This window comes from Pungitius pungitius, chromosome 1 (assembly GCF_949316345.1).
Source record: "Pungitius pungitius chromosome 1, fPunPun2.1, whole genome shotgun sequence".
Taxonomy (NCBI): Eukaryota; Metazoa; Chordata; class Actinopteri; order Perciformes; family Gasterosteidae; genus Pungitius; species Pungitius pungitius.
In genome coordinates, this window is record NC_084900.1 from 26,745,171 (window position 1) to 26,769,260 (window position 24,090).

Genomic DNA, 24,090 nt, shown 5'->3' on the forward strand with positions numbered 1-24,090 from the left:
CAGGCCATGCATGAAGGAGGACAGAATAGACAGATGCCCATTGGGATTCTGTAAATTGATTACTAATTAATAAATCTTCAGGATTGATTTGCAAAAGCAATACTGACTCACTTTACCCTGGACAACTTAATAATGGGCATCTCTGAGATCAAGGAACGTTAGGAACTGCTCCTGCAGTCAGACACAGTCAAATGGAACACTGCTGCATACTGAAACCTTAGTTCAGACATTGTTTGTAAATGTATATACGTAGTTCCCTGTGAAGAAAAATAATAAAAATATGAAACATCATGAGGAAAGAACATTGAATCTATCCTCTCTCTCTCTGTCTCTCAGTCAACTTCTATTCTTTCATCTGGCTCTCTTCCTTCCACATTGTGATGCATCAAAAGGGCATTTTCCTTTGCTTCTGTTGTACCTCGGAAATTTTAGTAAGTATCAAAAATGAGGGAAGCCACACCAACAGGGACAAATTGAGCAGCTATCATCAATGAGTGATGTAAACCATGTACCATTATAACAGTCCAAAGTTTGCTAGAAACCATAGAATAAACTGTTTAAAGTGTTCCCTTTGCCAATTTCTAATAGTGAGTAAGATCCAGGTAGACAAGCAGCACGAGCAGAGTTTAAAGTGATCTCCAGCTCAAACTAATTGTTTTAAGTGAAACTTAGTTTGTCTGTGCTATAACGTTCCATTATAACTGCACACAAAACAAACTATTTGCAGGTAAGGGCCAGAAGTCACATCCCAAGTGTCATGTTAGATATAATAGCTTTAAATGTTCTTGTTTTCACACTTAGGGGGTAGCCAAGTATAAACAAACTCATCTTTTTGACCGAGATAGGGCTTTCAGCCTATGCTTTCAACTGGTATTGAAAACAGGACTTGGCTATGGTTGAAGGCTTTTAATTTATCTGCAGTGAAATGAAATAAGCTACCAAGTCCTCCTCCAGCTTTCCCCCGAGCTACAACTTGCCGGGGTTTTGGATCAACTTTTGAACAAGTTATCTTAACTGTAAAATCCATGTGGACAAACAAATCGAAAGACAGACATTGCATTCAACGGTCTGATTTAAATATTAAATGTAATGTAACGCAAACCTTGAGGTTGCAGAGAAGCTTTTGGTCGGGATTGGCTGCGTGGGGACGTTCCCCATACAACCTCAGTATTGGTAGCATTACTCTTTCAGGGCCTGGATGTTTACTGCAGCACTGTAGTATGTGTGTAGGCTTATCGCTTTAATGAATGGGGAGCAGTGGGAGCGTGCACTGCTCATCAAACCATCCAGCAAATGAATGAAAAATAATCCTGATAATAGGAGGCAGAAACAGAGGGCACCAGGGACCTCTGTGCATCTCTGGTCTCATGGAGGCCTATACTCGTCTTCTCACTGGGCACAATATAGGCCCAGAGGGAGCAAAGCCACGCGTACAGAAACACCCAGGAAAGGAGTCTTACATAACAAGCAGTCAATGAAAAGAGCTAATTTAAAGTATCATGAATAAAATGAGAAAATAACGTACATTCATTGACAGGAGAGGTTCAATGCAAATGTTTGGATGGGAAAAATAAAGGATCCCATAAAAAAAAAATTGAATCTTGTTTATTGGTAGTGCCAAAGGGCCACCATATAGTCATAATTTGAATGGTGAAAAGGAAGTATAGTATCCTTTTTGAATTAACTCATTCCAATGAGACCTTTGATGTGAAATAAGCTGTTATGCTCATTCAAAAGGTTGCAGCAGTGAAACGACCCGTTTTGATTCAGACCCAGCGTGACAGATACAGGAGCAGCTTTCGCTCTGTCAAAATGACGACCTCTTTTTCCATGAATTATTTCTCATTGCGGTTCACTCCCACGGCCACGGAGCGTCTGACCCGCGCACGAGCGTGTGCTGTCGGGAGCGCGCAGCAATCATACCTCATCCGTAGCACGTCTCGGTGGTGTCGGAAAAATAGGAGACGTCGGTCTTTTGCCTAAAAAAAAAAAACGACGACGACGACGACAACAAAAACAACGACAACGAAGACAACCCGCTCCTTCGGCCCTCGTGCTTCATTGTGAGAAGAAGCCAACCATTTTTCTTCCGAAAGTCTTGCACGTTTTTCGGACGGCGAGAAGAGGAGCGCGGCTGCGGGGATGTGGCGCTTCCGGGCTCATCCCTCATCTCGCGGGGCATTCCTCTGAGTTGATCCCGGCGACGCTCCCGGCGTGGTTCGGTTTGGGGATGTATACGACCCTCCGAGGGACCCGAGCTGAGTGTACTGATTCCACGGAACGATGAGCCCCGTGGGAGCCCGACACGTCTCGTGAAAGGTGAGAAAAGAGTCGCACAGCTGATTGCAATCACGCCGGACCTACCGGTGCTCATTGTGACGTGTGTGTGTGTGTGTGCGTGTGCGTGTGGGGGGCAAAGAAAAACGACGAGGCTTCATCCAAACAGGTGGTGTCCTGTAGTTCAACTGATGAGGGGGGGGGAGTAAATGGACACATTTAAATGAAGACGTGACATTCCTGTGGGCCCGCCGTGAAAGTCTGACCTATTTCGAGGATTACAATTAATTTACATGCGAGACAAATGCGGTTGAGGAAGGGACCTGATTGAATGATTGAATTAAAAACATGACCTGTAGGCAGATTTACCCTCATTTAACGGAGGCGGACGTTTTGTAGCTAATTACGCAGGTGTGGGATTACTTCAAATGACCAAAATGAAACACTTAAATGAACATGGCGATGGAGAGAAATCGCTCTAATTTTAACCAACAACCAGCTGATGTACTTACTATAGCAGGTCATGACGTAATATCGAGGTGTTCCTGAAATCACAAAGCTCGTCACTCGTGAACTGTTTCTACAATGTGCTAACCACAATCTTAGCAATATATATATATATATATATATATATATATATATATATATATCCATGTGCAATGTATTAGTTAAGCTGCTATAAAGAAAGGAAGGAAGTAGTAAGCTCACAAATGAAAGATAAAGAGTATGAGCAGGCTTCTATTAATTGAATACAGTTTGTTTCCCCCTCAGAGCAGACGGTGTAGAAGTGACAGGAGGTAACGCACAGGTACAGTCTGCGAGCCACTGATCACATTCACTGCTCAGAGAAAGTAGCCTACATGTGACAGTTGCTGCTACACCACAAAGCCTCACAACCGATCACAGTGTTTCGCGGGGCATATGTGACATTTTGTTTGTTACACATTTTGGCTCTGTCATTTTGTGACCGTGTTATCTCGTTTTGAAGAGTATTCTACAGTTCCCTCACACGCGACACATTCAGTTCTCCTTTCGTTAGCCAGCATTATACAACCATTTGGTCTCAATGAAAATGGGAAAAGTATTCTCTCACACCAGATTGACTATTAATAACCCAAATATATATATTGTTTCTACTGTATGTCCTTATCCCACCACATAAACTTACTTAAATTCCAGGGCTGCTTCCGATAGAAACTCTAAACCCTCTGCCATATGGCGCCCAGTGACCCCGCTACAGTCCTAGCTGGAAGTAGCTTAACATAAACAGAAAGAGAGCCTCTAGGGTTACGGTTGTGATGGAAAATTCAACTACTTACTCTTGGCAGTTGGGAAAGAAGTGTTTACAACGTTCCTCAGTAACCTCAAAGAGCGTGTAGGACTCCTGGCTCGTGACCTTTTTAATACCCTTTTTATCTCATCAATAGTTTGTGTGTAAATAGGCATCCAATTGACGCTGATTGTAGGAAGTGGAAAATTCAGTGCAGGAAGGGAGTTATGGAAACTATGACATATCACTGCTGGGAGCTGGCTGTTTCCTAATGACTACACGCAGTATTTAAGAAAATTATGTCAAGCTTGGGTGCAATGGTTGTTTTATATGCACTTTCACACAAGCCAAACACAAATATAAATTCTGTTTGGAAGAATCTCTAATCAGCTGCAGTAAAGGTTTTAGATGCCTTGACTGATAGAAAATACCCCATTCAGCATGTCCTGCTATAGACATCTCAATTTTACTGCACAGCAAAACCTAATTATAGCATAGTTTCAGATTTCACATGAATATTAATCTCCTACTGCCATGTACAGGTAGCTCAGAGCATAATGCTATTGTTATTATTTGATGGGTATTTAATCAGTGCTACTTAATCTAATGCTTTTTGATGCATTTGTCCATTCTGGACCGGTGTGAAGTGCGTGAAATGTGTGATTTAAGAAGTAAAAAAAGACCACAGAACAGTATTGTATGTCCGCATTCAATAATTTGCCAGTTTGATGTATAATCTCCAGCAGGAGCATAGCGATTCAAGAAGTGGTCTTCGCTTGCGTCTCTTCTCAGATGAGAACCTCTGGAGCTGATTCTTTTCTGATGACTGGAGCGGATGGTGTTTCACCGGCTCCGTTTAGAGACTTCCCTGGCGGACACTCTGCATACCTGCTGTTAGTGAAAGGCTGTGATTAAACGAAAGGGGCATTTGCTTTCAACATGATGATGATGATGATGATTATGTTGTTGTTGGAATTTTACTACTTGAGAATGGCTGCTTGTGCATTTTGTCTGGTGCCACATGATGTAAATTAATACTTTACAATGACAGCAGCTAAGCAGAGGTACTCACCACAGGAAGATTATACAAATGTATGAAATGCACGTTGTCATCTCTCACTAAAATTCATAATCTACTAAAAACAGAATTCTTAGTAAAAAGAACTCTGCTTTTAAGGCAATGTTTCAGTGTGTGTGTGGATATATATATATATATATATATATATATATATATATATATATATATATATATATATATATATATATATATACACAGATACTACTGAGAACTAAACCATGGCCTTGCTTTACCCCAAAAAGGCTGGAGCAGAACATTGATGGATTTGAGCAGCTTTTATTTTTCCAGCATGCAACTGATTCAGGACAGGCCATCTGCAGATGTAGCTGTAGTCGTGTTTCAAAGGGGCTCGTTTGGTCTGTATTTATGCAAATGTTTTCCTACACTGCAGTTAAACATTGTTGATGTTAGATGAGAGAGAACCACACAGACTAAACTTCTTTCAAGAAGCTGAGAAGATAAATTGATTGCATGTCAAAAAGGACGTAAAAATGACTTTCTTTTGCCAACTCCTTTTCCATAGCTTGAAAGGTGGGGAACAATCAAACTACTTGCTGAAGGCTAGGGCGTTTTTTTTACATCTTTAAAATGTATAACCCATTGAAAATGAGTACAATGAAAAACAGTGCAATATGATTTAATTCAGGATTCCTGTCCAAAACAGAATCAATAAGAGATGTTTTCGATGTATCCATGGGGTAGAATTAAACAGTAACAGCGGGTGTTAATGACAGCTGAATGGGGCTTTGCTTTAAATGTTTTGGATGGCATTGTCTTTTTCCCTGTCGTAAACAATGGTGCAGCGTATCCTAGGAGATAAGAAAGCATTGAAGCTCCAACCTTTAGCATTTAGATGATTCAACCAGCTCTTTTTATGGCTGTCACTTTTAATGCTTAGCAGTCTTTTTACACAGTTACCAACCTCCCTAGGCTAAAAAGACCATTTGACTGCAGCCTTGTTTCCTATTTTTAAGTAGAGTTATGGTTGAATAGTTTTCTATTAGAATGTTTCAAATTGAGTGAAATGACCGGAGAGAAGTGGCAACCATGATAAGAGCTGGTCAAATTCTCTAAATGTTGAGGTAATCGTTGCTTCTTTACATCATTTAGCATTGAATACAATGTAACATCCTTTTTTGAAGGGAAAGTAGTTAAAGCCATTCCACTTTTCCCTGCAGCAGCAACATTTAAAGCAATGCATCATTTACCCATATTCCTTTTTTCAATTGCAACATTTTTATTTAGCCTACATAAAACATACATGTTGAGAATGAAAGATGCGTGTTTACTGGTCCATCTTGTGAACATTGCATAATTATGTATCCTAGTGTGAGTGCTGTTCTTTTAACGCAGAAGTTGTCTTTTCAGAAGTGAACCTGAGTTACCTTTCATATTTTTACTTGACCTTGATGTTTTTTACATTGAAGTCGAGGAGGCAGTTATTAGAAAAAGACCTCGGACGCCAAATCATTTTTACTTTTCAATGTGTCAGAATTACTCTGCTCAATAATATTGCCGTGTGACGATGACATTACTATAAATAGACCCGCTCTAAAGGAGGGGAAATGTAGGGACATTTATGTGGCCTTATAATGTCATGACTCCTTTTTGGAAACTCACTGTTTTTATTTAGGGAAAAACACCAATTGAGTGCTACACCTGCACAGTCTTACCAGTTGGACATACAAGGGACACATGCGGATAGATCAAAGTTTCTTTTCTAATGAAGGCTTTCTTTAGGATTGAAGCAGTTGCTATGCAACGTATACAGTACAAGATTCCGTGTGGTTCCATTACAGCGCAACAGAGTGTCTTAATGTGATGGTGGTTTACCAATGATGATCTAAGGATGGGATGTTAGTCGGGTAGTGGTGATCCAATAAGCCCTTCTCTTTGCTTAAAAGTTCTGCTATTCACAGTGTAAACACACTGGAAGGTGACCGGCATGGATCTTTGATAGATATTAATTTAGCATACATTTAATTAAGGCTCATTTTGGGCTTTGGTATTTGTGCATTTTGAATGGAACTGCATAATGACACAGGCACACAAATAGAAAGGTACGAGGAAAGCGCTTTTTCCCTTTTTATGACCTTGTTATCTGTCTTTATGAAGAAATAATGGGAGCTTTTGAAAAATGAAAGACTTTTCGTCCAGTTGTCTTCCCTTTCCCTGAATGCTCCTTTCTTTAAGAGATGAATCCTCTTTGTTGAGTGTGGTACCTTCTTTGTGCGGTTAAGGTTAAAGCCATTCCTGTTGATCATTAGTCACACCATGAGGAAACCTCCTGGACTCTAATTGATAGTTGTACAATGAGCGGTCACTAGGGATGAGTAAGATTGATGGGGTGTTGCCCTCTGAGGGCCATTGTAATTTGTCATGGAGTGATGGAGAGCTCTCCACCAGCACTTTGTGGTTGACCCCCTGCTCCACGAGGAAGAGACAAGTGTGCCTAAACTGGCTGCAGCCCGAAGCAAGTTGTAGACCTATACTGATAACAGAAATTTGTCAATGGATTAGAAATAAGCTTTTTGCAAGACAAGAACAGATTGTAAGTGTTCAAATTCTAATTATATAGCATTTTGGCAATTTTCTCATTTTCCAGTCAGGCTAGGCGCAGTAAGGTCACTTTGCTAGCCCCGGGGGAATTCCCCCCCCCACACCTCCCACTGTTTTTTTTTAAGAAGACAATAATATTGCACAGTAGTCAATATAACATAGTACAACAAATTAATGTGATTACAAACAGATAAAATGAGTTTTGGCAGGTGAAAACTGTGATTAAATGATGTTTTGTAATTGCCTTTAAGTGGGACAGGCAACTGTCCCTGACATTTTCTGTATAAGGCCCTTAACCCATAAAAGCTGTAGAGGGCTGCACTTGTGTTGGGTTCTCCTGAGTGTTTGTAAATTTGAAGCCGGGTGCTGCTGCAAAAAATCTCACCTGCTGACGTGACTTTCAAAGTAAAGCACCTGTCATCTGTTGGCATCAGAGATCTAATATTTAACACTCCGGCTGTGCTCGGGGGAAAGCTATGCAGCCTCCTAAAACGGAGTACATTACTCTCCTACAGCTCCAGGGATGAGTTGCAGGTCGGGCAATATACCTCATGCATCCCACCTGTCAACAGGGAGTTTATAAAAGAGGTCCACTCCAGCTCTCACAGATTATACTGAGAGATGAGGGTCAGCATTACAAATACTCCAGTTTTCAAACTGTTCCGAGGGAGCATTGTTAGAGCTTTGGAAATGATCATGTCATTTGAACAGGTTTACATGTAATTATTGGAACCCAACCCCTAACTGCTCCCCACTACTCCCACTGTGTGGGATGGGTTAAAAATGTAAAAATAAGCCTGTTATCCTGTTCATAGTTCTGTTTGTCACAGTTATTAAGACACAAGAAGTCTCAGAATCAGTTATTTATTTTTCCTTAGGTTGAAATATCAATTATTTACTGTCCCTTTTCGATTGAGTGAGTATTCACAGTCTAGATGTCAATAGTTATGTAGATGATGGAGTCCTATAAATTGAGTAACTATTAGAATACCGTTAAAGCTACGATGACACATATTTGTTTCCTAATCTTCATCAATGAATCTTTGAGACTCTGATAACATTCAACATCTCCATGTTACTGACTACTACACATAGGCTGTGTGTATTTCTCCTGTGTAGGGGACAGATTTGACTGGGAGGCCAGGGGATTTTGGGTGATCCAACTGTAACTTCCACTATGGTCATTCAAACATTAAAATATAAACTAGTGCTACAATTAACATAATACTGCTACTATACATACACCTACAGTACCACTGCAGCATCACTACTATCTCTACAAAGACAACTACCCACTAAAAGTGTATAGTAGTTCTGAGGCAGTTTGCAATTTGTTGTGCCGTTCATTCAGAGTAGATTAGTTTAACCTGATCATGTCTAACACTTCCTTTCATGGCAGTAACCGTAAACCGTTTCTTTCTTTTCTTACAGAGCTCAGAAAATGCCAAAGATAGGAAAAAATATCTTTAACCTTTATTGATATATAATATTAGTCTTTGTTGCCAACTTTCTCTCGTTCTCTCCTCTCGTTTTTTCCATCTGACTTACACAAAGAAAATGTGCTGTGAGGGAGCAATCGGCACCTTTTCGAACCTGAAAATTCATTGATTTGGAAATGAAAGTCACACAAATATGTTTTGATCGGTTCTGCATCACTAAGAAGTAATATTTCATTTTATTTTGATGGTTTTGATTTTTTTCTCACTATCTGCTTTGGTTTGAATAAGTAGTCCCTTTTCATATCAGCAGCATATCTCATATTGTGGTTGCAAGATGACCTCCTGACCTGTGTGGTTCGAGCGTGTAGATGCTGCATCATAACCTCCGCTGACTCACGTTCAGAGTGCCATTGGAGGGGATGAGAGAGGAGGACTGGGTCAGCGGCAGTCAGAGCACGGTGGTGATGACGAGCCTTTTGTCATTTCTAGTGTCCCCTCTTTGGGGTTTTGCCCAAAGCGCATCAGTGTTTGGACATGCCAAAAGACAGGAAATGGATGTGACAACATGCTCCAGCAGTGCCAAGCAGTTTTCACTCCATAATGTGGGAATTTAAAGTGTTCCTCTTCTGATTCTTTTTGGGCTGAAGTTATATGCTGGAAGTGGCCCCAAAAACAGGCCAAAACTGTAGCTGTTTTGTCACTTTTGATGACAGGATTGCATACAATTCAAACATCTTGCACTAAAATAATGAAGCACTGTACGTCAACACAACAAACTGACTTTAAATCACTTCTCTGAGCAACAACTGCAAAAAGACACTCTTATGTGCCACAATAATTAGTTTTATTATGGATTGATACATAGTGCAGCAGCTACATACAATGAAATGTTTTTTGCTTAATGAATGACAGTTATCTTGCCAGTATCTTAATTCTATTGTCTTTATCATATCCCTTGCAGCATTTTTAAAGCATGCTCAGCCAACAGATAACTGCACTAAATCACATGACTTTCATTATTAGCAATAATAGTAAACTGATGGATTTTTTCGAATTGGACTGACTCGTATAATCTTCTTTACGTCCTCTGTCTCTGACCACTCCATGCAACACCCCCCCCCCCCCCCCCCCTCCCTCTCTCCCTCTCCATCTTCAGGCTCATAAGGGAACTGCCCCGGCTCCTTCATCCTGCCCCTCTAATATTCTGCTGTGGCGCACCTCCTCCATGTCCCCTCCCTGCTGTGGCCCTCCCATGGAGAGTGCACGCCCACCCAGATAGGATGCCTGCTTTGCCCGACGTTCTGAATCCCCTCCTGCCCGTCACCTCCTCCTTCTCCTCTTGTGTACCTGCTCTCACCAACAGTTCCCTGTGGACCCCCGCGCTCCGCCCCGCTCCAACATGGTGGATGAGGTAACCACCATGAAGGATGACGTCATCAATGCCAACACGCTGGCTTGGCTGGTCTGCTCAGGCGTGTCCATCCTGGCCAACACCTGGAGCATCCTTAGCGTCAGTGCCAAGCAGAAAAAGTGGAAGCCGCTTGAATTCCTCATCTGCACGCTTGCGGGCACGCACATCCTCAACATGGCCATCCCTATCACCATGTACTGTGTCATAACACTGCGCCGCCAGCACTCAAACTACGAGTGGAACGAGGGTCTGTGCAAGGTGTTTGTCTCCACCTTCTACACCCTCACGCTGGTCACTTGCTTCTCCGTCACGTCCCTCTCTTATCACCGCATGTGGATGGTACGCTGGCCTGTAAACTACAGGTAAGAAACTTGACTCTGTTATGTTTATAGTCGTTCACATTAACATTAACATTTCACCCAAATGACAGATGTATGTCTCATAGTATCAAGACGGGTCTCATACCATTAGAGATAATTTGCCTACTCTCAGGTTTTTGGGGATTTCTTTCTAAAGGTCTTCACTCCAATAAATTACAGGTGAATAGTGTCAGCCCAATATATTGGACACATTAAAACACAGTATATTCTGTACGTGAGTGATGTTTTACTAAGCTGTTACATTCCTGTTATGCATCTTTATATATTCTGATCAGGGCACAGTATTCGGCCTAATATACATTCAACCATCACTTTTTTAAACATATTTTGAAGCAGTATAATTTATAAACACATTTTGAATTCCAACATCGTCCAATGCTTCACCTGAACACATTCTGACATTTTAATCTGCAAATTGTGGACCACTTGCTTCCCTTCTGAGCAGATTCCTGAGATGGGATGGAAAAAGTTTAGATTAGTGCCAATTGTCAGGCTGTTTACTTGTGTTTTTGCGAGGAATGTTGCATTTGGTGAAACGTCTCTCCTCCCAGTGGCACTACATCTACTGATTGCAGTTATTCAGGGTAACACTAAAAGTAAAAACCATCTAGACTGAGCATCTGCCAGCTCGAGCTTACAGCTTCATTTGGCTCATCACAACTAGTGATATTACTCAGTAATAATTAAAAATAAAGATCTGCTTCACACACACAGCAGTCTGCAGTAACACCATTTTGGTCCTGTTAGATTCTTGAGAGACATCAGCTGTTCACATGTAATCTGATGTTCTGAACCACATTGCTGCTTCCTTGGAAACAAGATTTTAATGATATTTTGAATTCAGGGATGCACATGCTGCTTCAACATAATCTTCTTTTTAATGGAATTTAATCAAAAATGACACTTTTACAAATAAAACTTATGTCAAGCATACTGTTTGTGTTTTAGCTTTACAAACCAGGAGGTTGTTGCATGATGTCATGTCCCCTTGACATTGTGTCTGCAGTGATACATGATGATACCAACAGCCGTCCAGCCTCAAACCTAGAATAGTACTGATCACATAACCATCAATATGCACGTTTGTGTCTCTGCAGGCTCATAGGTCTTGGCTTTTTTATTAGTCATTTCTGGTCATCAGTTGCACATGAATGCTTTTTTAGGACAAGCGCTGAGGAAGCCTATATGAAATTGGTATTTAGGTTTCCACAACACCAACAGGCTACGATACGAGTTGTTGAAATGGTGCAGCAATGAATGCTGTGGTACATGTGGTGAAGATGAGTATTCTATTACCTTCCTCTCCTGCTGTAAAACGAAGAGTGATTTGACTTCCTGTCGCATGCTCTGATTGGCCTACAGATGCACAGGCTATCCGCCTAGTCAGCTTTGCCAATTTTGCAGATAAGCAGATGCTGATATATGATGTGCAAACTTCATTTTTAAATCTTTGGTTAATCTTCCCATCAATATTTCTTGTGCAGCTGTCATCATTGGCTGATACACACACAGAGATATCATGGTTTACTCAAACGCTTTTATCTCCCTCATCTGTTCTCTCACTCATCTGACTATATTCCCCCTCATCTCCGGCCTGGAAGCATTGCGTTTCCTCTCAGAAGCTCCTCTTCTTGTTTTCAAGTCACTCTTAACAATGATATGGTGGAGTGATTGCTCAGACGATGCACCGTGTAATTGCTGTTCATCTTTCATTTAAACCCCTTCACGTTTGCCCTGCTGAGGTAGCATGGCTGCCTTGTCTCTGACATTTACACACACCGAAGGCCTGAATTATGAATTCCAACCGTGTACTTCGGCAGCTGCTCTCATCATGCTGCGCTCACTGTCTCTTTGGAGCTTTTCCCCTTCACAATGCTTTCTCTCTGGTAATAGATTCAAGCAGCTTGGTGACGTAACATTCCCGTCATATGCACCCCGGGCACATTCAGGAAAGGCTAGCATAATTACTCACATTGACAACAATACCTACTTGCCTTTGCACAGAGCCATAGTGCAAAGATAAAGGAAGCTGCTGCCCTCTTTGAGCCCTTTCTATCATGACCGTGCATGTAGACTGATTCATTAGTAGTTACACACATTTAACTATATTCAGTCATATCATTACTATATATATATATATACATACACACATACATACATCTGCAAGAATCACACTTGACAGAGTATCCAGTGTATTCCTTCCTGACACAAATAATGCAGGAGACATACGTCTAATCTAAAGGGCCTACGTGGAGCTACTCACTATAGCTATTTATTAGAGGCCAATGTATAAATGCTGCATGTGACAAAATCAATGTAGTACACACCTATTCTACAAGCTAAAAAGGGATTGGTTGTATGAGATTTTAGCTTGTTCACCTACAACCGCATTGTTGCTTAAAGGGGAGAGGAAATGGAAATCTCTTCCTACTGGAATAGACCTAGATGACAAAATAGACGGAGGGACGTGAAAAGCAATCTTTAGCCATCAACAAAACATTGATTTCCTTCCATTTTCTCGGCATGATGCATGAGAGGGACAGTGATTTTTCAGCTTTTATGTCCCAGGTGCAGATCTACAGTTTTGCAAAGGTCCTTTCCGCCGACTTTTAAGACATCCTATTTTTTTGCCATTATATTTTTCTGTATAAAGCATAATTGTGCTGTCACACCTGATTAGTGCCTTATTGAATTATTTAATGGAACATTTTGTTAGTTCACAAAATCTGCACTGTTCCTATAAAAGTATTCAGTATCGAAGTGATGGTTAACTAGTTTTAAGACCTGGTATGGGCTACACGACTTACACTTAAGAAAAGAAGAAGAAAAACACCCTTCTCTTGAAGGCTTGGCTGCAGTTTGACTGATTGACTGTTGAAATCTTGTTCTGCTTCCAGGTTGAGTAACACCAAGAAGCAGGCAGTGCACACAGTGATGGGCATCTGGATGGTGTCTTTCATCCTGTCAACACTTCCAGCTGTGGGCTGGCACGACACCATCGACCGCTTCTACACCTCTGACTGCCGATTCATTGTGACGGAGATCGGCCTGGGCTTCGGCGTGTGCTTTCTGCTACTGATAGGGGGCAGTGTTGCGATGGGTGTGATCTGCATTGGCATCGCTCTCTTCCAGACCTTTACCATCCAGGCGGGCCACAAGGCTGACAAGAACAAGTTCAACGTCCCCACCATAGTGGTGGAGGACGCCCAGGGGAAGCGCAGATCATCCATTGATGGATCGGAGCCTCTCAAGACATCACTGCAAATCACCTACCTGATCAGTGGGATTGTCTTTATCTACGACTTCCTCACAGGCTTCCCCATACTGGTGAGTATTCTCATAATTGCAGGCAACAATGGAGATACTCCCAGATACACAAAGCTCAAAGTAAAATCAAATTCCAAATGAAGGTTTTTTTTATTTTACCACTAGCACCGTTAACCAACTGTAAAGAACACTCTTGTGCCTATCGAGTGAAAAAGGATTTCATGTCTTCTGCACTGTTTAATTAATTGTGCCACAATTTTATAATGTTTGTAAAGCTATAGACTGGTCCCAGGTACAGGTCGTTTAGGTTTACAAAATGACATTTGATTAAATAATCATTAGTAATGTCGACTTGATGATTAAATGAGTTAAACGCATATATTTCCACATTCTGGTACGTTTAGAAAGTTACATAACTTTACTATAATGTAGTCTTTAAAAACGGGAAAAGAAAATGCGTTCACGATGATATCTAGTCTCGTATCACAATATTCAAATGAAATCAATATATTGCCGAACCCTATGTTTACCTTCACCTTACTTTCTCTGGGAACTGATCCTTCAATTGCATTATCAGTAGGGTGAAGAAGGAGCAAGTGCTGTTTCAATGTGTCGCCATTTGGTTTGCAAATTCCCCCCTCAGGTTCTCATTCATTTTTTAAACAAGTCAACTCATTGGTTGTCTATTCCGACTTAGGAGTCTGGGGAGGCTGAGGGCGTATTGTCGATGAAAAAGCCAAGCCATCGTGCTTCTAAAAAGCAAGCCAACATAGAGCCATGTTTGTTTGTTTGATGTACTTTGACACTACCCTCTTCTTATCTGATTAGAGACAACATTTATTCGATGCAATTGAGTGCAATATTGTAAGATTCCAGCTTTTCTTTTATGAGATTTAACTTGTGTAAGTTATGACTTCAAAATGGGAGACAGTCAGCACAAAGCACCACTATCTCCTCAAGCCTTTAATGCAGAAATCTAAAGCACACATCAAGATAACTAGTGCTTTGCCACAAATCACAGTAGAAACATCCATTAGTGTTCTTAATCCCACGGTTGTTTGTTTGCTTCAGTTCCAGAAATGACAGAAATGATGAAGGAATGTGACCATTTAAGTGATTATAAACATTGCACAACAGCATTATACTGCTTCAAAAAAAACACATTATTTCTTTGAATGCACTTTCCAATGCTGTTTGTTGTTAAAAAATAATCTAAAAATATCTTGTGTGTCCAATATGTGTGCTGCTTAACCAGCCTTATATATCATAATCTTCATATAACTTCAGGTTTAACAACATCATGTCTGCCCTAATTTCAGGATCAGAGGGGAAACCACATTTGTGTTGCTTCATAGCCTGAAACTGATTGAACCAGTGGTGTATCACCTTATCTACACCATGCTGTTATGTGTGAGCATAACGGAGAGGGTAGAACAGTGCTAATGAAAGATCCAATTTCCAGTGCAGTGACCGAAACAACAAAAGTTCATCTAGTCGTCTTTATGGCCTGATGTAATGAGCTATTTAAATGCATGGAAATCTGTAACACACTTACAAATGTATCGTTTTGCACAGCAAAATAGCGACAAATGGGTATGAGCAACACAATAGAATCACCAAATGGTGTGTGTGCGCAAAAGTAAAGAGTTGATCTTCTGGTTGTACTCCCAAGATTTTATAAAATATTGATTATTGATTATTAAGCTTCTGAATACTTTTAAAAAGTACTTCTCAGTGGAAAGTACATGTGCTGTAACAATACCATAACTTACGCTTTCCAGACTCATAATGGATTTTAGCATTTTACAATGCCAAAATGTTTTATTACATGTATGCTTCCTGCCTAAAAGTGTGTTAAAATTAAGTGGATGACCTGTGTTAATTTACAGTGTTTTTTGTACTTTCTACTCTACTTTTGATTAAACTCAATAGACAAAGAAGATCAAAATCAATTGAGACTTCACAACTTCAGGTCACGTACTGAAGGTGTTGCCATGTGGCAGGTGCTAGAGTTCAACATATGATCAGCGGGGATAACATCCAAGATAAGGAGTTTCACTTAATCTGATCATAGTTTTTCTTGAATATGAGGGTTAGACTCTGAAGCGATGGACTTTAATCATCAGGTATCATCAGCACTATGGCTCCACCGGGGTGGCTAACTAATGTCAGTTCTATTGCTCATTGTATAAAGGGGTTTTGCCCTAACCAGTAATGCCCCACCACTTTACAATACGAAAGCAGCCCAGTACTGGAATGCAGAGAGGAAATAAAGAATATGACATGTAATGAGTAATCCAACAAGTGACCTGAATCATCTGGACCAGTTTTGGAAAAATCTTAAACACTAGCAAAACTTCATTAATGTATGCTGTTTGTTATCAGAAAACAGTGTTGCTGGAGCACGTATCTCTTAATGGTTCTTACAGCAGGTCTTTCACTGGCCAACTACACATGAAGTACAGGTTTTGTCATCTGGGTTAGGCCAAAGTCAGTTTGTTGATCTCTTCATATTCTACTTGTGACTTTAGTTACTTCTTGCCCTTAATATGCCCCTTAACTGCTATGATGTTAATGAGCAGGTGCTGTTTCAATCGAGCAATGTCGATGACCAGGTACACGTTGGTACCCGTTCATTGGAGTTGAGTTGTGTTCTGGAACCCCAGTAAAGCCAATCGAATGATTAAATATATACTAGATATCAGGGCTCTGAACATTGACGAATGGATTTGAATGGGACTGTGATATTTAGCACAGGGTTCCTAACCAATCAGTATAACCCTTTGCTTACCCTGCCCAGGTTGTGAGCTTTGCCAGTCTGAAGTTTGACCGTTCCTACAACTGGATGGTGTTGTGTGTGGTGTGGTGCTCTATTGCTCAGTCCATCCTGTTGCCCATGTTCCTCTGGGCCTGTGACCGCTATCGGGCTGACATCCGCATGGTGTGGGAGAAGTGCGTCGCCATCATGTCCAACGACGACGTGGATGAGGGTAAGTTGTTGGAAATCCTCTGCCTATCCCCTGCCTCCTTTTCCCCTCCTCTTTACCTGATGATGTGACTATGGATGATTGAGTCCTATTACGTAAGACTAGTAACGGCTCTAAAGAGCCTTTAGTTTGTCCACTTAAATGGTCTCTGGGGACAAATTTAAGACCATTTGCTTGAGTCTGTAAAATCCAAGTGCGAGTCAAAGACGAGTTTCTGAACTTACGGTTGGTGCACAGAGCGCTGGTTCTGTTGTAGACGGCCCTTGGCTGTAGGAATCGGAGAGACCAATGTGATTTATCAACCTAAATGGTTTTGTCTCTTTGCCTAGGGTGTTGGGGAAATTAAGCACCATGATATAGAAGACAACATGGGTTAGCATTTATCTAAAATCTTTAGTCTATAGCCTAATGTTTGATACACATGTCCACCATGTCCTTAAGGTACAGTATGGAGATTCTTATTCTGTCAAATTAAAGGTTGTGGCTTTATAAACATAATCCATGTGGTGCAAATATTTCTGTGGCCACTTTCAACACAGCACGTACACAAATATAGCTGTTGTTCATACAGAGTTGTTCTTTATACAGCTGAGAAATGGGCTGAGTGAGTAAATGAATGTTTTGGGTTGTTTGATGTTACATTTGCACTACTCTGCTTGATGTTCTAAGTATTAACTTATGCAATTACAGTTGTCTGTTACTGACATCTATATGCAGTCAGATCAAACCTCGAAATACTGGAATTGGTCAACCTAAAAATGTAAACTGTTCATTTTAAAGCAATTGATTGGATGTATTTAACCCTTTTGGGAGGAAATATGGACACCTGTTTGCTTGGGGCTGTCAAATTAATAACAAAATAAGAAGGAAAAGGGATGGGTTTTTTTAATAGAAGTAGAGTAATATTATTACAAAATAGAAAATAAATATTGCTGTGAAACAAATGTGTTTTATGCACAGTTTTCCTCTAAAAAGCCATAGTATGAGAGGATCATCATATAAAAATTCGAGTGAGCTGAGCAGCACTTTTATCTCATTATGATTTCCCCCAAGGGTTACACCCAAGTATTTTTCTTAAAACACAATTTCTACACATTGTTTTTGTTTTTAATTTATTATTCTTTGTGTGACGTGGACTCCTGTCGAATAGTCCTATAGTACTGACTTAAAAAAGGACAATAGTATATATTTTAAGGCGGAAGTATGAATTTAATTGATCTGACAAATGCATAACAAGAGAGATGCTCGTCTAAAGCGGCATTGTACCAAAGAATCAGACGGTTGCACAAAATGTGGTCCAAACATAACGGCTTGTATGCCAATTTACACATCTTAACAATTCATGCAGACTAATGATCTCTCTTTCTATTAGCGCCCACTGTTTAAACTCAACCCAATCTGAACGCCTTCTCTCCTGTTTCTAACCTTCCCAACCTGTTGATCCTCTACCTCTAGACATTCTTCCTGATTAACTGCTCATTGTTCAGCAGGAACCGTAAAACAACATATACTCTGTGATAATTAATACTGCCAGTTCTCTGCTTTTTTCTCCAGAGGGCTTGCCATGTATAACTCATCCCAGTTGTATGTATAAGGATTGTTTCCTGTTCTTGCATGCCAAGCTGCCTGTGCAAAGAGCTACTCTCATCTTTCATCCCTTTGGCCAAACATTTACGTCAAGATCAGCATTTTACACGCATCTCCAATTGATCTTTAATGAACATGAATGCAGTAATTGGGAAAATAGACTTGGTTGATGTGTATTTATGCACCCAGAAAACACTTTACATGTGCAGCCCTGAGGCTTTTGAAGATTCTGATCCTAGCTATTTTTAAATAGTGCCCATAAAGGATTTTTTTTCTTCTTTCTACTAAACATTCAAATTGAACTATTGTTCAGTTTTATAGCAACGTCTTTTTTTTTTTGCTATACCTTCATAGAGCATACCCACAGGCTAAATCAAGAAAACCGGACAGTGGAGCTTGTCCTCTTTTCTATTCGTCTGTCTGTCTTGTCTTGTGTATTGAGTTCGTTGCTCTCTAATCCTGACGTTCGTGCTTTTCTGCACTTTGCAGAAAACAGCCAAGATGGAGGAATTCATGCCGACTTAATATTTGACAGACCATTTGACTATAGCTCGGCGCCTGAAATCGTGACGGTAGACCGTAATGCCAAGTATGAGTTCTCAACCTTAGAAAGGGGGGTTCCGCAAGGGTATCCATTGAGAGAACATCAGGAAGATAAAATGCAGTATTTGCAGGTATATTTTTTTTCTATTAATTTTCTTCATTTATTTCACTTGATCAAATGCACTATTTAAAAATGACACTGCTTGTTAATCATCCAACATTTTGTAATGCTATCTCCACCAGATATGCCACAGATTTCTATTTTACATTAATCACTAATACGCTCTGGCTGATTAATGTTTGGTAAATTTGACCATCGACAGTCCGATTAGCATGTTAGAAGTTAATCAAATAATCTGTCCTAACCATGGGCATACATGCATTTAACTTTGTTTTTATTTTGTAAGGGTAAGAGCTTAGTAACTGACTTACCTTCTACATTTCAGGAGTCTCTCAAGGTTTCATGAAAGCACTATAAACCTTTGTTCATGTTCTACCCAAAAGCATTGTGTCCATTGGATCGGACATCCATCCCAGTCAGATGCAGGGCTGTGAAATGCTTCTTTTTCAGCCTGCATTTATGCCAAAACGTTATTTCCCAACGTGCAGCCTTCTATGTCAATTCAACAAAAGTTTATTTCCGGATTTTGTCACAATACTTACACTGCAAATTGCAATGCAGGCCCACAGTAAACTTGAAGATTATTAAAAGATTTGATTGAAGCAGTGATGATGAAAATGTTGCTTGACTTGGCCTGGAAGGCTGTGGTGATGATATTTAACTTTAGAATCAACCAATGCAACCCCTCACAATATTAACTTTTAACAAAGCATCTTTATACTGTGTCATCTTTGTCAGAAAGCAACTTAACAAGGGCTTCAGTTTTGTCAGTGCAGCTGAAGCAATCTACAATAACTTGAAAAAATTACTCATTGGAAAACAAATTTGTGTAAATATGTGTGTGTGTGTGTATATAATAATATATATATATATATATATATATACACACACACACACACACATATTTAGCTGGTATTACACCCCAGATGTCCAACATTTTAAAGACCAGTGATTGAATTGGATCCCTATTTAATTTGAATTTTTGCAAAGCCTGGAAACAGAGATGTATACAGTAGTATCATTTCATCAGACCAACTCATTACTCCATCCATTGTTTTTGTGACAAATAGTCATTAGATTTAGATTCATTTGATTGTAAATGAATATTTAGCGGTGTTATTGATTGATGTATACATGTGATAATGAACCAAGTAAGGTGCATTTTTTTAATTTCAGTTACAGTGGCTGTTTTTGCTGTTGGGAGGGGTTATGCCCCAACTGAAACCAAACCTTTATTCAATCCAATCAATAGACTATCCATTTGAGAATATTCCTTCTTGCATGGCTTTAATTGAGAATAACGCCTCTGTGGCTTTATTAGCTAGTTGTGGGAGTCTGTCTTTCTTCATCGTGCATCTTAATTCATTCCTATGCTTGTGCTGCCCTCTGCTGTCCAGCCCTCCCACCTTACACACTCAATGCTACTGTATAGTCTGCTGTCTCATTTCTCTGTATTTACTAAAACCCACCACAGGGGGGCAGGCTGATATCAATCTTGTGGCTCTTGATGTCACCTTGACAAATCCTCTCTCTCTTGCATAGTTGTCAGAGCAGAATGGAATGTGAGTATAACGTGTAGGGAACGATCATCTTTTGTCATTTTCATCTTCAAATAAAGGAGGCGTAAACTAGTTCAGTTGTAACCATGTTGCTTTATCTTAAAATGCTAAGGACTCATTAACAATATAAGTCAAAATTACACCTATCATGCTGCTCTACAGCTGGACCAGGGTTCTAAAAAATAGAATGGATATTTATACTTGCCTAAAAAAGATCACCGAGCTTAATGCCACTAACCTTAATATTTACCCTAAACAGTCCTTGCTGCAGGTCAGTGGAATTACTAAAATTGCAGTGTGTAATCACAGAAGCGTTCTTGTAATGCCCTTTTGATAATATAACATATATTGTAACGTTACCAATGAGCACTGCCACAATGCTTAATGGTTCTGTTTTGCTGTAATGTAAAACAAGTAATGGCCAAGTCATTTACCCACTGAAGGGTTTTCTCTGTGTGTTGCGTTCAGGTGCCCCCTACAAGAAGATACTCCCACGACGATACCGACATGTGGACCAGCGACCAGATCCCCTCATACCTTCACCGATGGGGCTCCACCGAGGACATGATAGTGACTGCCCACTACAGCTCCACCTTGCCGCGCCGCGAGAGGCGCAGGAACAGTCTGGTCTCCTACCACGAGCAGAGCCGCCATCACCCGCATCGCAAGCGGCGGCGTTCTGAGGAAAGCGCGCACTCCCTCAAGCACCTGCCGCGCGTGGTTGGTGGCGGGGAGCACTACGAGGACGCGCTGCGGTGTTTTAGCCGCGATGAGGTGATCAACTTCATCGACGAAACGCCGCTGCCGAGCCCCAGGAAGAGCCCGCGGCGCGCCTCCGCCATCTCGCTAGTCCCAAATGCGTACGAGCAGCACGCGGTCCTCCTTCCTCACTTCCCGCTCACAGACTTCGAGCGAGAGCCTCACGCGCTCAGGCGGCTCTCGGAACACAGGAGGAGCAGCAGCCGGGAGGACGCGCACGAGGCTTCACTCAAAGCGGACCGGCCCGCCGGCAAAGGCGACCGCGAGCGTGCGCGCGACGGGAAGCAGCAGCTGTGCGCGGCGGACCCGCGGACTCACGGGCGCGCCGCCTGCAGGCCCAGGACGGGCGGAGGAGCCGGAGAGGACGCTGCAGCTGACTGGAGTTATCAGAAGCACCAGAGCAAGGGCGACAGGGGCGACGTCGGCGCGAATAGTTTCTTAAGCACACCCTCGGGGTCTTCCAAGGGATACATCACCTTCCACTCCGATTCTGTCGGCTCCGCCACCTAAAAGCAAAGTTTACCCTCGGTAGCATTAATATTGAAGTAATGACAACCAACAGGGTATTGATGGTTATGCGAAAGTGACATCCTGGATTATTTGTCCCTTTTACTTGTGCCACTATTCAGTTTTACTATATATACCACCAACATGCAACTATGCTAAATGGCTTTAGAAGCTTTTCTGAATGGGCCTAAAGTTAAATTCCTATTGAGGGACTGTGACAAGTTTGTGTGGTATTGTTATTCAGCTTTTATATCACCAAATTACTTTTTTTTTCTAGTACTGTTACAAATACCACCTTTTTTCAAATAGAGAACATTGGCACATTGTTTTAACTGTTTGATGTTGTTTCTTATGAACTGCTCAAAGAATTCCAGTTGGAGGTTGTTGTTTAAGGAGGTATTTTTCTCTTTCCTTTTTCTTGCACCTAAGAACTCATTGTACTTCATTTTGCCCTATAATAGCTGTGTGTTTTTTGTTGTATGCACACATTGGCTGTCAAACCAAACTCTAAATTAACTTCTGGACACTCCACAGTATACATGTTTGTTTTTCTTTTATGATGTACACCTTTTCTATTAACATAAACACATGCTTGTTTTATATTTTTCAAGCACACTTTGTCAAAACTGAGCCTTCTAATGCCAAACTCCTTTTTTGCCTAATACTTTTAAAGTTCCTGTGTGATATTGAGATATAACATAAAGACCCCTAAATTCCTAAGGAGTGTGGAAAATAGATTGAAATGTCCTGTAGAAGAAAACATATTGGATTTATGGTGTAAGTGTTTTTATGTTTAATAGGACCTTTGCTTAGAACTTTTCCACATAATTCTCATGCCAATGTTTATGTCAACTTTGGAGACGTTATGGCACAACTGTTACCCACCACCTTCAACTGAGCATGTCAGCCTGACCTCAACTCTCATTTGTTTCAGTAACGTGGAAGAGTGCGCCAATCACTTTTTTAATCCTCCATAAGAAGGAACTTCGAAAATATGTAAAATGGGGCTACGGTTGAATGGTCAAGCTGACTAGGTGTAGCATAAGTTAAATTCTGATGATGTTCTAAAACCCTTTAAAGATGTTAGCAACAATTAGGAACATTGTTAAAAGAATGGAAATGGTGTATAGTAATTGTAAATGCTACAACAAAAAGCAGGCATCTGATATGTTATCTAAGACCAATGGCGCTCAATTGCGAATGAAGTAATGGGATTTATTGTAGCCCCATAAATGTTAGCAAATCGAAGTATCCCCGCATATGGATTCAGGGATGTGTTTGCATTTATTCATTTTCTATGAATATATATTTGGAGAGAAAATATGGTTATTCGTCACTGTATCAAAGAATAAAGGTCAAGGACAGTAATGGGATTATCAGTGACCATAGTTTTGTGAACTTCTTATACTTTGCTCCCTCAATCACATTGCAGTGAACTTGTGCAATGCTTCAAAAAGCCTGTTAAATTCACTAAAAAGCTTTTTACCCAATGTGAACATGTGCTCACTAAAAGGAGGAAGAACCCTGGGCGTGGACGTGCAGTAACTGCTAACCCGAATGTATTTGGACATTAAAAGGTTTTCAAAGAAAATATAAGGTAAGGATAACATGACATTGATATGTGCCCTTTTGCTATTATCCAAGTAATAAAGTTGCACATGTTTGACATATATTCATTTTATACCTGCAGTCATTTAAATGTTTATTTTGAATTATGTATTCGTGTTCCTCTCACTTATTGCAGCCTATATTCAACTGGACTGCATTGCTGTATTTAGCTGAAATGCATCCTTTGGAAGCAAAACATCACATTTACCTGTCAAACATTGCTTTGTTGGAGATTTTTGCATTTTGTTGTTTACAATATTAAATTATAATTTTGTAACATTAAAAGATTTATGACTCAAATATGAATTATGTTAAATGTTATGATTTCCTTGTTCAAATTATAACTTTGTTAAAGATATTACTGATTATATTCACAAGGTGATGCTCTAGAGTGGTTTTAGAGTTATGTTTCTCTTTTTAGGCGACATTGAGAGACCTTTTGGATTTTTTGAGCGATAGATGAAGTAACGTCTCCGGTTCCGTATGTAACCTTAGTTCCCTGAGGTACCAGTGGGTGTCTCCCCAGAGAACCCTTATTCAGTGGGGCATGGGTCGCCAACAAGGCCGCCTAGCGGGGCGGGATGCTTCGGGGAGAACCACAGAGGACAGTGTGTTGTCTCTCTGGAAGCAAACAGGTCTACCTCGGCACGACCAAAGTGTCTCCAAAGGAGCTCCACCACCTCGGTGTGGAGTCTCCAGTCCCCGGGCCTTGGCCCCTGTCTCGAGAGGGCGTCTGCC

The 24,090-nt window shown here is 40.7% G+C and overlaps 1 protein-coding gene across 2 annotated transcripts; it reads left to right on the forward strand.

The window, feature by feature from the left end:
- Nucleotides 1-1,678: 1,678 nt before the first annotated feature.
- Nucleotides 1,679-23,658, forward strand: LOC119221873 (probable G-protein coupled receptor 153). Of its 2 annotated transcripts, XM_037478021.2 has the most exons (7): nucleotides 1,679-2,319; nucleotides 9,780-10,396; nucleotides 13,312-13,741; nucleotides 16,482-16,671; nucleotides 18,223-18,252; nucleotides 20,462-20,481; nucleotides 20,947-23,658. In XM_037478021.2, exons 2-7 carry the CDS (start codon nucleotides 10,023-10,025, stop codon nucleotides 21,745-21,747), a joined length of 1,845 nt encoding a protein of 614 aa, XP_037333918.1. In that variant the 5' UTR covers nucleotides 1,679-2,319; nucleotides 9,780-10,022; the 3' UTR covers nucleotides 21,748-23,658. The 2 variants fall into 2 exon arrangements, with proteins under 2 accessions (XP_037333918.1, XP_037333917.1); XM_037478020.2 differs by lacking the exons at nucleotides 18,223-18,252; nucleotides 20,462-20,481 and adding an exon at nucleotides 18,745-18,929 and having other exon boundaries at nucleotides 1,680-2,319.
- The last annotated feature ends 432 nt before the right edge of the window (nucleotides 23,659-24,090 follow it).